At 32.9% G+C, this 17026-nt stretch overlaps 1 protein-coding gene across 1 annotated transcript in view; it reads right to left on the reverse strand.

The window, feature by feature from the left end:
* Positions 1-1104: 1104 nt before the first annotated feature.
* The window catches only part of LOC101027015 (kelch-like protein 1), a 196804-nt gene continuing 180882 nt past the window's right edge, over positions 1105-17026 (reverse strand). Inside the window, exon 4 of the mRNA XM_031655882.1 lies at positions 1105-4748. Coding sequence (XP_031511742.1) covers positions 4462-4748 — 287 coding nt within the window. The 3' untranslated portion in view covers positions 1105-4461. The remainder of the gene's footprint in view (positions 4749-17026) is intronic.

Here is a 17026-nt window from a genome sequence, read left to right on the forward strand (position 1 = left end):
CTCTATGGAAGTAACATTTGACAGAGATCTGAATGAAGTAGACAAGAAACAGATATAAATATTTGGCAAAAGAGTATTTCCATCAGAGGGAAGAAAGAAAAAGCACACAACTCCACAAGTGAAGTTATGCTTAGTGTCGTCAAGAAACAGTAAGAAGGTCAATGTGGCTAGAACTGTATGAACAGGGAAAATAATAGCAGAAAATGTGATTTAAAAAAAATGTCAAAGGCACACACCCGTAGTCCTGTTGAATGAGTACATTAAAGAAAGCTCTACAAAAGTACCCAAGGGAAACAGGGAATTGATGAACGTATTACAAGATACTAGACACTTCGATGGAATAAAAAAATTCAACGGATAAGGCTTCTTCTCTTGTCATAAAGAAATTTGCAATGTATTTGTAAAGACTAGTCACAAAGAAATAAAAATAATTAATTGTATAAGAAAGTTTATGATGATATCACACAATCCTAAAGAAAGGAATACTAAGATTTCAATTGTAAGAGGTAATGCCATGAGAAGTTTAAAGATATTTCTTTGGCATGAATGAACTTGAACTAGAAACAGGGAAGGATTATTCAGAATTTGATAATGATTCCAACAAGAGAAATATCTGAGTTAAGTAACAGTGAAGGAACTATACAACACATATTTAGCAGGAATGAGAGCAACTGCATCTAATATTGAGAAAAAATGTCTGGGTAGCAGCTTAGAAGCTAGGTATGGAGGACTATGTATATCAGAATATGGAAGCCAGGCGTGATGACTCATGCTTATAATCCTAGCACTTTGGGAGGTCAAGGTGGGAAGATCATCTAAGATCAGGAGTTCAAGACCAGCCTGACCAACAAGGTAAAACCCCATCTCTACTAAAAATACAAAATTAGCCAGGTGTGGGGGCAAGCGCCTGTAGTCCCAGGTACTTGAGAGGCTGGGACAGGAGAATTGCTTGAACCTGGGAGGCAGAGGTTGCAGTGGGCTGAGATCACGCCACTGCATTCCAGCCTGGGCGACAGAGTGATATTCTGTCTCCAAAAAAAAAAAAATATATATATATATATATATACACACACACACACACACACACACACACACACACATATATATGTGTATATATATGGAGATTGAGCATACATGCTATGTTGGGGTATATTCTGAATATGTTTTGTAATTAAGAAAATAAAACACTCAATGTTCTAAGTTTAAAAGATATGAATAGAGAATTGAAGGTTTAAACAGCCATTGAAAAAACTATGAAGGTCAGGGAAGTTTCTACTAAAGATTTCAAACTTCATTTCAACATGAATTTTCTCAAAAGCACTCTGCAAAGACACTGCATTCCTCAAGGACCTCCAGAGGCCTCCCAGCAATGATGTCAGCCTACAACAGTGGGGTCAATAGCTTTGATAACTTGCTTGTAAGTTATTTTACTTTTCCATTTGCCTACACATCTTCCTCCAACTGCCTGTGGAGAATAATGGCTGCTGCTTCTCTTCTAGCTTTCATATCTTATATGAATGCCTCTTATTGGTAAGTTCTAACCCAGAACCGTCTAGAGAAAGGATTGCTGGATAAAAATGTTCCACGTGTGTCCTCCAAAAGGCAGAGCTGACTTTGGAGGGAAGTAGCAATGCTGATCAGTAATAAACTCAGCAGGCAAGGAAAGATCGGGAGATGGAAGGAGACTCTGGACTTTTTGTCCATCTTTACCCAAAGCAGATCAATTCTAAAATGATACTTTGATATAATATTTAATTTGAACAGAGAATTGCATTAGTAAAATAAATTTAAAAACAGAATGAGAAACACTTAAACACCACTGCTTTAAACACAAGTCCATTCTATTAAATATATGACAGCCATTGTCATGCCTTAATTTTATTCTGGCATAGGCAGCCATTTTTTCAACTTTTCTTCATAGTACACAATCACATAAAATTTACTATTCTTGTTATTCTAATCTGTTTCCGTTTGCCACTCTCGATTGTTTTTAAAATGTTATATCCAGAATTAAGCACAGGTTTCATAATGTAATATAAGAGTACAATGAGACTATTTCCTTCAGTGATGTTATTTTGGCACTATCTCTATATTCATGCAGACATAGTTACATTAATGTTTCAGAATTAATTTTACACTTCTACCTGATATTGAGCTTGCAATCAAAATTCTCCAGTATTTTGCATGATTCATTGCCAAGCTGGATCACCTTCCCGAAAGATTTTGGAATTATTTGCACAAAATCAGTAGCTGAAGCCAAATACATAAGTGAAATTGCCAAAGGAAAGATGATAAATAATGAAGAAGAGAAATACAGGCAGCAAATTAAGTTCTGGGTAGACCAGACCTTTGGTCTCTGAAGATCAAGTTTATATCTAAAGAGTTTGGGCAAGAAATTTAAAAATTTTAGAAGTGTTACTTATGTATTAAGCAATCAGACAAATAATTACAGTCAAGAGAGAAGTTAATTCTATTCTGCATGCAGTAGAATACATGGAATGATTTGCTCTTAAAGCAGTTAAGGAGAAAACAACAACAAAAAACAAAACAAAACAAAAAACAAAGAAACAGCACAATATGTTTGCTTTCAAAGCACAGATTGGGTAGATTAGATGAGAACATATGCCTGATTGGACAAGGATCAGAGGCAAATATGTGATGAGAAATCACATTATCAGATGCAAAACACTCATTTTAAACTGCTGGAACTGAAGGGACAATATAGATCTGGGAAGAAAACTGGTCAGTAATTTTTCTGTAAGATAGTTACCATAAACATCTATAGAATACCAGAGCACCAGATTTTCAAAATAATTCAAAATCATTTAAATTTCAGCAGATATTATATGTCACAGTCTAAGAAATAAATTAATATAGAGTCATTCAGAATGTTGAGTACCTTAGAAATCTTCTATATTTCTGTTTTAAATATATTTTCCTATGAAGCATACATTTTAAAGTCTCTGAAGAAAAAAATGTGTTACTATTGTGTGATAAATTGCAGAACAGTCCAAGCAGCTGCAAGGAAAACATTTTCATTACTAAATTAATAATTTGAAATTAGACCAGAAGGGACCATTATCCCTCTGGATATGGAGGCATATTGTTCTTTGGCTTAGTTAAGCCAGGAGCTCCTAAAGGTAATGAAATGTGCCTAATTAAACGGTGGCAGTTGGACTTTGATATTTTGGTTGATGAATTATTTGTTTACTTTGATTTGCTATGGTTCATATAATTTCAAAGGTAGCATCGTGTCTGTCATGGAAAACTTCTAAAGAAGGATTTGACAATAGAATTACAAATCATGTATCTTCTTCCTTTTATTTCTATATTTTCATTTAATTTAGTAATCTGCTTAAAGGATTAAAAAGGAAAAAGAAAATAATTTTGAAACTCTGTTTCAAAATGGCAATCAGAATACTTTTAAGTGGTTGACTCATTAGCGATTAGAAAAAGTGTTCAATTTGAAATAAATAGCAACCATAAAGCTTAACAATATTTATCTCATTTTAATTCTTTCTTTGAGTTGGACAGAAAAATTTCCATAAGACTTTACTGGTTGTTTCAATAATAACAATGAAAACATTAATAATATTAATAATAATATCACAGTAGAAATGGGTAGCATTGATATAGGGCCTCTCCGCCAGGCACTCACTCTAATTCAGTGCTTTTAGAATTATTATTTCTAGGATAGGTAATATGATGGGTATGAGACTTATAACTGGTTATTTTATCCTAGAATGGAACTAATATTTTAAAAATTCCATGCTATAAAGTACACAAATTTAAACTGTACAATTGAAATGACTTTTAGATTCTCTATAAAGCTGTTAAATATGCACATCCATATATATACACACACACACACATACAGGGAATAAAAGGGAAAACATATAAAATAGGCTTAAATTTTTTCCATAAAATCATACTGGCATAGCCACACTCAATATAATATGCTGTGATGGAGAGGTTTGAAAAATGCGGAAAAAGTGTATAAAAGGGAAGCTGTGGAAGTGAATGTACAAAGGTATATATGCCTGGGGCAATTTTGAAAATCGGTTTAAATAGCTTTATTAAATATCTATCTATCTATCTATCTATCTATCTATCTATCTATCTATCTATCTATCTATCTGTATTGCCTGTTAAGTGCGCATAAAGCCATAAAGAAGCTTCCCGATTGCAACATGTGGAGGTTCCTGGAGGATGGTGTGCCCAGGGAGAGCCTGGAGCCTGTGCACCCCTCTCCTCATACCTCACCCTACACATCTCTCCATCTGTATCCTTTGCAATATCTTTTATAATAAACCAATAAATGTAAAATGAAATAAAAAATAAATCTACAAAAGAACAATAAATCCAGTAAATAATGTGTTTTTTAAAATTAGAATATACATTATGGTACACTATAGTTCATAATAAAAAAATGTGCCAAACATAGAAAACTCATTTTAAACTTTAAAAACTTGCTAATGCCATGACAGTAATTATTTTTACCTCTGATAACACAGAGTATGTCTCCATTATTAAAAGATTAAGTTTCCTTACCATTGTGTAGCTGTGGGCCACCTTCATTAATTCAATGCATCCTTGAGCATCTGCGAAGGCTCGAATTCCTAAACAGTTAGATGGATGCAAAAGCTTCATGAGGAAGTGGCAGCACACTTCCACCACCTGTGGAAGCTGAAGAAGGCATGCTGCAGCAAGAAGGTTCTCAATGGTGTCCTCTTTTAATTCCAAGCAGCCTAAACATAAGCAAAGATAATTATGAAACTCTTTTTAAAACATGAAATAATATGTATCATAATATTACTCAAAACATTAGGACAATCTTCTAGAACAGATCTAAACTGAGATTGATAATCAAGATAAATATAACTCGGTAAAGGTCACCAATTGTTTTAAGAATGTTGCATTTCATATTTCACGTAATATTCAAAAATCACTCAGTAGATAGAAACGCAGTTTCAATACATCTGTATACTAGCAGAAATGGTAGTTCTTCCTTTGATTGTGAAATAAGGAAAATAGAGAGAAAAGTAAGGTGCAGAATATATGCGTACAAACTTAGGAGAGCAGAGATTCGCTAAGTATCTGACAAGGTATATAATTGTATCTGAATATAAAATATCTATTTGTGGATAATTAATACATGTATGTACATTTATAAATGCATGTGTTGCAGGTTGGTAGTACTGTATTTAACCCACTGTACTCATGTTTAAAATTGTCTATAATTTCCGTTTTTAATTTTTTCTTTCTTTGTTTTTCTTTCCCCTTTTAAGACAAAAAACAAAAACAAAAACAAACAAACAAACAAAACTCTTTAGTGCTTTAGTGTTTCCTCTGTTTTTCTAATATCCAGAATAATTTTTTAAAGGGATCTGTTTGTCAAATGTTTATAGAACTTATCTTTGAAGTTTTATGGACTTAACCATCTGGAGTTACATTTTAATTAGTAATACAATGTGTTCAATGGTTTTATTATCATTTAGATTTACTATCTGTATCTGAGTGAGTTTTACAAGTTTTACAACCTCAGAACTGGTTTAGTCCACTTTTCTGGCACAGCCTACTAGTTCTTCATGACAAATATCTCCAGTAATTTTTTTTTTTTCCTGAACATAGGGTCAGACTACATTTCTCTTGAGTTAGGTATGACATCTATCAAGCTCTTGTCAATAGATCATGAGGAGCAGGATGTGTTTTACTACCAGACCAAGGCAATGATGATGTGCATCTTCTCTCCTTCTCTTATAACAGCTAATTATAGGAGTTAATAAAACCCAAGTGAATGGAAAACACATAGGAAGTGTATTCTAATTAGTCAGTACCTGTAATTGTGTAAACTTTTTCATATTATATGTTGTTTATTTTTGTCTTCTGTTCTATATTATAAAATTAAACTTTTAAGTGGATTGTCTAATTAAATAATGATTTCTTTTTTTTTTTTTTTTTTTTTTTTTTTTTTTGAGACGGAGTCTTGCTCTGCCGCCCAGGCTGGAGTACAGTGGCCGGATCTCAGCTCACTGCAAGCTCCGCCTCCCGGGTTCACGCCATTCTCCTGCCTCAGCCTCCCGAGTAGCTGGGACTACAGGCGCCTGCCACCTCGCCCGGCTAGTTTTTTTGTATTTTTAGTAGAGACGGGGTTTCACCGTGTTAGCCAGGATGGTCTCGATCTCCTGACCTCGTGATCCGCCCATCTCGGCCTCCCAAAATGCTGGGATTACAGGCTTGAGCCACCGCGCCCGGCCTTAAATAATGATTTCTAAGTATAATTTTTGTTAATAAGCAATATGCAGTAATATTAATAGGATTTTTAAGGAGTATAATTTTTATTAATTTTTATTAGAAATCACTCATCTTACTGAATATGAATATATGCACTTTCACCAACGCTGGAAATTATTCCCGTTTTTATTTAAATCATTCTTCACCTCTACCTTTGCTTCCTCCATTTTCTCTTACAGTCTATTCCTTAGGGGTACACTGAATTTTCTCTTTCTTTTCATGTCTGTAAGTTTTTCATATTTTGCATTCACTAATTCTCTCTTTAGCATATCTACTTTTTTGTATAACCTTATTTTTTAAACTTCAATGAAGATTCTAATTCATGGCTAATACTTTTGACATATCTAACATACGGTTTACTCACCACTTTGTAATAATTTATGCAACCTTTACTTCTAGAAATTTCTCCCATAGGAATTACTGACATCACAGAATTTTAATACATTCATAAACAGCAGTTTTGACACAAAGATTGTTTAAGAGATTTTAATAATATTTACATTTTGTCTTCATTATTAATTTCTTCAAATCTTACTCTATATAATTTAATTTTAATCGTAATCAACCCAAAATATGCATTTATGCTCTGAGTTCCAAATTAACTCAATCAGATGAAGCCAAAGAAAAATGAATTTTTAAAAAAATTAACAAAGCCTCCAAGAAATATTGAAATACGTTAAATGGCTAAACCTAAGAATAATTGGTCTTTGTTGACAGAAAGTCAACAAAGAAACAATGGACCTAAACTATACCCTCAAACAAATGGATTTAACAAATATTTACAGAACATTCTGCCCCTAAACTGCAGGATATATGTTCTTTTCATCAACACATGGAATATTCTCCAAGATAGACCAGGAACAAGTCTCAATCAATTTAAGAAAATCAAAATTGTATCAAGTATCCTCTCAGACCACAGTGGAATAAAATTCAAAATTAATTCCAAAAGGAAACCTCAAATACATGGAAATTAATAATCTGCTCTTGAATGATCTTAGGGTCAATGATGAAATCAAGATGGAAATTAAATTATTTGATCTGAATGATAATAATGACACAGCTTATCAAAACCTGTAGTATAAGGTAAAAGTTATGCTAAGAGGAAAATTTGTAGCAATAAATGCTAATCAAGTCTGAAAGAGCACAAATAGAGAATTTAGGGTAACACCTCAGGAAACTAGAGAAACAAGAACAAACCAGTCCCAAACACAGCAGAAGAAAATAAATAACAAAGATCAGAGTAGAGCTAAATGAAACTAAAACAAATAAAAGCAATTCAAAAGATAAATGAAACAAAAACCTGGTTCTTTGAAAATATAAAGAAAATTGTAGCTTGGCGTGGTGGCTCACGCCTGTAATCCCAGCACTTTGGGAGGCCGAGGCGGGTGGATCACGAGGTCAGGAGATCGAGACCATCCTGGCTTACACAGTGAAACACTGTCTCTACTAAAAATACAAAAAATTAGCCGGGTGTGATGGCAGGCGCCTGTAGTCCCAGCTACTGGGGAGGCTGAGGCAGGAGAACGGCGTGAACTTGGGAGGCAGACCTTGCAGTGAGCCGAGATTGTGCCACTGCACTCCAACCTGGGCGACAGAGCAAGACTCCGTCTCAAAAAAAAAAAAAAAAAATCGTTAGTGAAATTAACCAAGAAAATAAGAGAGAAGATCCAAATAACCTCAATTAAAAATGAAATGGGAGACATTACAACTGATACTACAGAAACACAAAGGATCATTCAAGGCTGCTATGAACACCTTATGTGTGCGAAATAGAAAATCTAGAGATGATGAATAAATTCGTGAAAATACATAATCCTCCTAGATTAAATCAGGAAGAAATAAAAACTCTGCACAGATCATTATCAACTACTGAGATTGAAACAGTAAAAAAACAAACAAACAAACAAAAAAAACTCCCCCAAAATTCCAGGACCAGAGGGAGTCAAAGCTCAATTCTATCAGACATTCAAAGAAGAGTTGGTGCCAATCTTACTGAAACTATTCTAAAAGGAAAATCTTAAGAATTTTAAACCTGAGAAAATAATATCCTGTTTTTTTCATGTTTCTGAGTCTTCCAAATTTGACTAAAGTTTGAATTGTTTCATTTATATATATATATATTTTTGCCTTAGTAAAGCCTACATTGCAGCTTTTAATAATCAATGTCAGACATTAGTGCCTACATATAAGCATTGTCTTAGTTTATGTGTGAACTTGGAAGGCAGATTGCACTAAATTTGATATTTGACTATAAGGCTTTAGGAAAAATGTAATTTTATCTAACTATAATTTTGCTGCTATTTAATTGAAATTTGAAAGTATATTATTGCCAATTTGTGGATATTTTTTAACATTGTGATGTTATTGCCATTTTTTCTTAAGTTTCTCCTTTTCATCGTGAATAGTTTTACGACATAATAAAAATGTTATCTACTTTCAAAACTTTTGGACAGAATATTTATTAAGAAAGTCCTTTATGCATAATAACTATTGTTTTCCATACCAAATTTTGTTTTCTGAAAATTTTTAAACCTATAATAATTTGCAAAACCCACCCATATACCCTTCATCTGGCTTCACCCAGTGTTAATATTTTGCCATATGTATGTGTATGTGTGTATTTATGTTATAGCTGCAAAATTAGTAGAGAGCTACTTTCAGCCATCACGTGTTACCCCTAAATGCTTCAGTATGCATCATCTAAGAATAAAGGTATTCTCCAGTGAAGTGACAATATAATTATCACATATGAAATTGATATATTTGCTATGACATACACTTTCCCAAATATTCAAATAGTTTTCTGTGTAGCTTTATTTTTTTTAATTCAAGATCTCATGAAGGATTATACATTACATTTACTTGTGGTGTTCCTTTAGATTCCTTTTATCTAGAACTGTTCCCTTGACATGTTTTCGTCTATAATATTTATGTTGGTGAAGAATCCATACTAGTTGTTTCGTAGAATCCTTCCTTTTGGACTTATATTATTTCCTCTTTATTAGATTATAGTGTTTTCTTTCTTTTTCTTTTTTTTTTGCAGGGGCACCATATAGGTGATCTTTTGCCCTTCTCCATCATGATCAAGAGGCTCATGATGTCAGTGTGCCCTATTTTGGTGGCTTTAAGTGTCATAGAATGTTTTAGGCAGTATCTTACAGATTTCTTCATTTTTTTTTATAATTAAAGAATGATCTGTTGGGTGATAGATACCTTTGCTTTCAAATATGACAACATGGTTAATAGGTAAAAAAGATTATTATGTTTTGTTTATGACTTTCACTGAAAGGAAGACAATAAAGAAATCTAAAGCATGCCTCCAAGCATAAAAGTGAGTTGATGAAGGAAAAAGAAGAGCAGATAACACTGCAGAAAACAGTTGGAAAATATAGTGATTAGAGTAATATGAAAGCATTTTTATTATATATTAATTTCCACTTAAATTAGATACATAAATTCTAGTTTTGATATAAAAAGAGAACACAACACCAATAATAAAAATTAAAAGTTATTGAAAATTCTAAAATTTTAATTTTAACTTACAAAACCTTGCTGTGGAGATATTATCAAAAAGTAGAAGGTTGAGGAGCATAAGTCACTTTACTAGAGGAGATACTTATAGCAATAAAATTCCTTGAGGTGTTTATATTTTACATTATCAAAAACATTATCATACAATAATATTGTCAAGATCTTCATTTGAAGTTGAGGTATTCATATGGATTTGAATGATTTTAAGATTAATTACACCAGAACTAACTATTGATATATATTTTAAGGTTTATGAAATACCATAGCAAGATTGAGCAAAAAGTATTTTATAGGTTACAGAAACTTATATTTGTATAACAATTTTAGTTTTTTTTAAAAAAAGTGTACTTGCTGTTATAAAAATAAAGTTAAAATAGAGAAAATAAGAGGAACACATTAAAAGCTGTTATTAATTTTAAACAGATTACAACACTCTTTTATTCATACACACCTTCAACATATTGTTTTGATTTGAAATCTCAGAGGAAATTTACCTATATTGTTCAGTAAAGTTGTCAAGAAGACGGTTGCATGTGTCTTAGCATAGATATTGAGAGAAACTCAGATGGAAGGCCTACATGCTGATGCCACGGTTTTTACAGATTTCATTTTACTGTGATTTTAGAACATTGGGAAGATGACTTCCTGTAATCTAATTAACTATTTCTCTCAATATAATTTATGCAGAAAAGAACGAGCACAGCAGGCCTGAACCACTACTATCCTCTGAAAGGCCTGCTTTCAAGGTTTGCTCCAGCTGGTATCTGAGAACTTAGATTTCAAGAGGATTCTCATCAGTAACTGATAAAAATTGACTCACTGTGCCTAAACTGTACAAACAATATGGTATATGCTGAACACAGTTTTCCTCTCTGGGAGTCTGAAATTTTGGTCTGTGTTAGACAGAGGCCTATGCGATCAACACCTAATAAAATTCCAGGCACTGAATCTCTAGTGAGCTTCCTTGGTTGACATTTCACACACTTTGTCACAACTCTTTGAAGGTAAAATAGTATGTTCAGTGGGAATCCACTGGAAGGGAACCCTTAGAAGTCTGTACCTGGTTTCCTTTGGACTTCGCCCCATAGGTCGTTTACCTTTTCTGATTTTGTTATGTATTATTTTGCCATAACAATTCATAGCCATTGGTAAAACTATATGGTGAGTCTTGTGGACTTTCCCAGTTCATCACTGAACTGGGCGTTAGTCTTGGGGATCATCCAACATAGCATTCTAATCAGAAGTCCTGAGGTGGTAGGGGAATGTAGAGATATGCTGTGCTCAGAAGCTCAAAGATCAGTATTGCTAAGATTTCATTCCACCCCAAATTAATCCATAGATGCACAACAATCACATTTAGAATCTCAGTAAATCCTGTGAAAATTGCAAAACAGATTCTAAAATTCATATGGAAATGCAACGGACCTACAATAGTCCAAACAATTTTGAAAAATAACAAAGTGAGAATAAGAGTACTATCTGACTTTAAGACTGATTACAAAGTTTACGCAAGGGCACAAAGGTAAGTCATTTGAGAAAGGATTGTCTTTGAATGAGTCAGATATGTGTACAAAAATGAAAACTTGTATTTGATGCATACCCCAAATGATATACAAAATTTCCTCAAAATGGATCACGAATCAAATTCAAACATTAAACTATAAAACTTTTTTTTTTTTTTTTTTGAGATGGAGTCTCGCTCTGTCACCCAGGGTGGAGGGCAATGGTGCGATCTTGGCTCACTGCAACCTCCATCTCCTGAGTTCAAGTGATTCTCCTGACTCAGCCTCTCAGGTAGCTGGAATTACAGGCGCCTGCCACCAGGCCTAGCTATTTTTTTCTGTTTTTAGAATAACAGGTTTTCACTATGTTGGCCAGGCTGGTCTCAAACTCCTGACCTTGTGATCCACCTGCCTCAGCCTCTCAAAGTGCTGGGATTACAGGCGTGAGCCACCGAGCCCAGAAACTATAAAACTTCTATAAACAAACTTTGTTAATTAAAAATTTATTTGATAAAATATCAAAAACATAATTTCTCAAAGAACAAATTGAGAAACTAGACTTCATACAATTCCCTACAAGACTGAGCTAAGATCATGCCACTGCACTCCTGCCTGAGTAACAGAATGAGACCCTACTTCTATTTAAAAGAAAAAAAAAAAGCCACTGTAGGATGTATTATTAAAGGAATAAAAAGATGAACCATAAACCAGGAAAAAAGTTTGCAAATCATATCAGATAAAATATTATATAGAGAATATTTAAAGAATTTTCAAACTAAATTAAAACAAAAAACTGGGCAAATGATTTATACAGACAACCCACAAAAGAAAACGTATGAACAAAAAATGCTTAATATTTTCAGTGCTTCAGAAAATGCACATTACAAACACAATGACACACCACAACACCTTTACTAGTACTGCTTGTGGAAATGTGAAATGGTAAAACTACTTTAGAAAACAATTTTGCAGTTTTCTCTCTCCTATGACTCAGCCATTCTGCTCCTATGTGTTTGCTCAAGAGTAAAGGAAGAATATGCTGATACAAAGTCTTGTACATGAATGTTTACAGAAAATTTATTTTGCAATGGCCAAGAGCTGGAAAAAACTAAAATGTTAATTGACAGGTAAATGTCTAAACAAAATTGGAGTATGTCTATTCAATGGAATAGTTTGTAATAATAATAAAAAATAATTATTGATTATGAAATATCATAGTTAATTATGTTGAGTGCAAGATAATTAGGCTGAGTGAAAGAAACCAGACAGAAAATAAATACAAACTCTATGATTAACTTCAAAATTCTTGAAAGTCCCAAAAAGTCTGATGTGTAAGGAATCAGATCACTGATGCTTATGTACTAGGTGGGGATAAGGAAGGACAACAAGATAGATTGCAAAAGGACATGAGAAAACATTTGATGATTATAGATATATTCATTAATTTGTAGTGAGTATATACATATGCCAAACGTATCAAATTATACACTTTGTGTATGTACAGTTTATTATATCTCGATTATTCATCAATAAAGCATTAAAAAGAATACTCAACTGTATTTTCAAAATATATTTAATAAATGATTTGAGTTGACAAGTAGATAGAAACATATTCTGAGTGCTTAAACGCAAATAAAAATCAAACAAATATACGATATTATAATATACATTGAGGGTTGTGTGATTTTTTTTCTTCTTTGTTTTCCTTTATTTTCTTTTTGAGGCTAGGTCTTATTCTGTCATCCGGGCTGAAGGGCAGTGGAATGATCATAGCTCACTGCTTCCTTGAACTCCCGGTTTCAAGTTATCCTCTTGCCTCAGCCTCCCACATAGGTGAGATTACAGGTATGCACCATTAGGTTTGGCTATTTATTTTTATTTTTGTAGCAATTAGGTGTTGCTATGTTGCCCAGGCTAGTCTAGAACTCCTGGTCCCAAGCCATCCTCTTGCCTTGGCCTCCCAAATTGTTGAGATTTACAGGTGTGAGCTACCATGCCTGGCCAATAATTTTTTCTGAATGTTTGCAATATATTAAACATGATTATAGTCATGACAATTCACATATGCTATTATTAGGTTGGTGAAAAAGTAATTGTGGTTTTTGTCATTACTTTCAATGAGAAAATTGCAATTACTTTTGCACCAACCTATCATATGAAAAACATATTCTTAATATAATCTTAAAAATTTGAGCCTGCCATACAAAATTGTGTGTGTGTGTGTCTGTGTGTGTGTGTGTGAGAAGATCTTCCTACTCCATCACTGTGGCTAATTCTTGTGTGTTTCCATCACTCTTTCTGAACATTCTGACCCATATTGATATCTCTATTATGCTCTCTTCCCTTAAGCTCTTTCAGTGTTTCCTTTGTTTTCTGATGGGACTCCGATTGATAAAGTGAATACTAGATGTGGACAGCAAGGAATAAAATCTCAGAGGATTCCACATAGTTTGGCTTGGGTGTCCAGGCAAATGGCATATGATTGACCATTTATATTGGAAAAGTATATTACTATATTTCTTTATATGTGTGTGTATTTTTACCTTCCCAGATCAATACTTGAAAAAAGATTCAGCAGCAGTAGACATACTTACAGGGTTTTTACAATATTTTCTTGAAACACATTTATTCAGTCTAAATTCAAACCCTTGATAATAATACACTTCATAATAATTCAGACAGAATTTTTTCAGAGCATCTCTTAATTATTTCCCCAAAAAAGAAAACAAAGAATTTTCACAAGATATCCGTAGAATAATATTTTTATTTATTGCTAGCTTTGGAGGTTAATTTCAGTATTATAACCATTGTTTTTTTCAAATAGTTTTAATATTGTATTTTCTAAAACTTGGAATGTATCCAATGAAATAATCTATTTGTTAAAGCCAGAGGCACAAATGGAATATTAGCCGGCGTCAAGCTTCAATGCACATAAATTAAGCTACCTCATGCATGCTATATTTCTTTATATCTGTAACCTGGCCATTGCTCAGACAGACCTAGATGTAAAAAGAAAAAGGGTAGCCAAGTATTTGACTTAAAAGTTAACTTTTTAAAAAGCACAAAAACTACTAATGGAAAGAAAAGTAATTCTACATTTTCATTCACAGTTGATTTCAAGGCATAACGTTCTCAAATAAGCTTACTAAAAGGGACAACCTACATGTTTTTAATTAGGTGCCATAGAAAACTGGGTTAAAAATACACAATAGCCATATTAAACTTGAGATACCTAAGAAGTCGATGTTTCTAATAACAGCCAACTTTTAGAGATTGTTTTCAAATAAAAATGAAATGTTTATAATCTCTCTTAGCAAGTCCAGAGGAGCTGTGTCTCCAGAGTTAATTAATTGAGAGGGTCGACACATCATCAGGAAACAGGCATCTCCTCAAGTGACTTCCTCAATTTCTGTCTTAGTTGCCATAGTTTCAGGTTTCAGATTCAGACAGGAAAACATGTAGCAGAAGAGGAACTATTTATTTATGTATATATCTCTTACATCAGTGAAGAAACTTTTACCAAAGAATCCCCAGAAATTTTTCTCCAAGCTGCCCTGGCAAAAATTGTGTCACATAATCATGCCTAACTCAATCATTAGGAAAGGAGTGAAATACAAATAATTGGTTTTGAGCCTATAAACTGCTTATAAAAAGAGTCACCCTCCTTTGATTCAACTGGGGGACTAAACAGGGAATAGTTTTTGAATAGAGTACCAATAAGGTGTGCTACATTTATCCACAATTATATCTTAAGCAAATGCTAAGGCCACTAAATCTTCCAAATATGTATGAGTAGACTTAAACTGTGTTTTTCTATAAGATATTTGAATTTATACTTCACTGACATAAAAATATATAAAATAGAATGGGAAGGAAAAAGTGAAGTTTATAGAAGAATATGTATTGATATGGTTCTATTTCTTATTAGACACATCATCCCCTATTAACAAATGCACAGAGTATCTATATTTCATCTACAAAATATGTTATATTGGAAATGCATATTTCCAAAAGTATTGTTTTAGAAATGTGTATTCTACCAGACAAGTGCAAAAACTGCCTATAAAATTCACAAAGTAAATTAAATTTATCTATCATCATTCTGTTAAATTGAAAAAGAGAGAAACAATGTCAATGTCACTCTAGAAATTCAAACTTCAAAATTGATATTTTTAGTAACTCATAGGTATTTTTAAAATATAGTTTTATATGAAAATACTTCTAGATTAAAAGAAAATTGCGAAGATAGTACAGTGATTTTTCCATATAACATATACCTGTTTCCCCCATTATTAACGTCTTACATGCATATATGTGTTATATTAATGAACAAATGTTGTTACATTACTATCAATTAAAATTTGTACTCCATTCACATTTCATAGATTTTTTTTTTTTCTTTTCTTACCTAATGTCCTTTTTCTGTTCCAGGATACCATACAGAATAGTACATCTCATTTACTCATTCTGTCTCATTAGGCAACTCTTTTCTGTGACAGTTTTCAGACTTTCCTTTTTTTGATGACTTTGACATTTTTGAGGAGTACTAATTTAATATTTCATAAAATGTTCCTCAATTGATATTTTGCTGATTATTATTAGACTGGGGTTATGAATGAAGTTTCTGTCTCATCACATGCTATTAAAGAAACATTATCAATGTGACTTATCATTGGTGACAGTCATCTTGATCATGTGTGGAGGTAGTGTATGTCAGGTTTCTCCACTGTAACGTTATTCTTTATTACCTTTACATACTGTATTCTCTGGAAAAAAGTCCCTATGCACAGCCTACACTTAAGGAGAGGGGAGTTGTACTCTATCTCCATAAGGATGGAATAACTGGCATAAATACTTTCGAATTCTTCTACATGGGAAATTTGTCTGTTCCCCATCATTTATTGGTATATTTAATTATTTATATCAATCATTTCATAGAATTTTTTGAATAAATGTTTCAAAAAAGGAAAGAGAGTTAAAGGGATTTGGTTTAGGCAATTTACACATATTTTTAACAGTTAAAGGAATTTAAATTTTACCGCAATTTAGAATTTTGCTATCATCAAATTATTCCTTATTGCCAACTTGTACCACTTTATTGGCACTCTGGCCTCCTCTCTCTCAGGTCCTAGTTATCTTCTAAAATCCTAGTTATCTTCTAAAACTTACAGCAAACTGATTTTAGAAAACAGAATACAAGTTCTACCTATGAAATTCTATAATCCTAGAACTAATTAATCTATAAACCATGTCATACATGCCTTCCAGTCGCAAGAAAGACATGGTTTTGTTTTTTGAGTACTAAATACATCTCAGAGTTCAAGAGAAACTGTTAAAAAGTGAGAAAAAGTTATGCAAAGAGCAGTTCAAAAGTAGCTGTGACAATACAAGCCATTATTCGTTTAATTTCTATCTGTCCACCTTACTCCTATAAAAGTCCACTGCGTGATAGGTAAGAATTAAACATGCCAGTAGCTCAAATTTACTTAAATTGCTTTAAAGCTACTCTAATTATATATCCATCATTTGAAAAGAACAAGGAATCATTTTCAGAGAAAAAGCAACATTCTCTTGACTCACATCGATACACAGGTGTTAAGCTCCCTCAACTTTAACAACAGAGTACATGTCTTATCTTCAAATTTACTATACTTTATGACTCTGTACCTAATCAACTCCATAGATTTTTTTCCCACTCT

The sequence above is a fragment of the Papio anubis genome, chromosome 15 (genome assembly GCF_008728515.1).
Source record: "Papio anubis isolate 15944 chromosome 15, Panubis1.0, whole genome shotgun sequence".
In the NCBI taxonomy this organism is placed as follows: domain Eukaryota; kingdom Metazoa; phylum Chordata; class Mammalia; order Primates; family Cercopithecidae; genus Papio; species Papio anubis.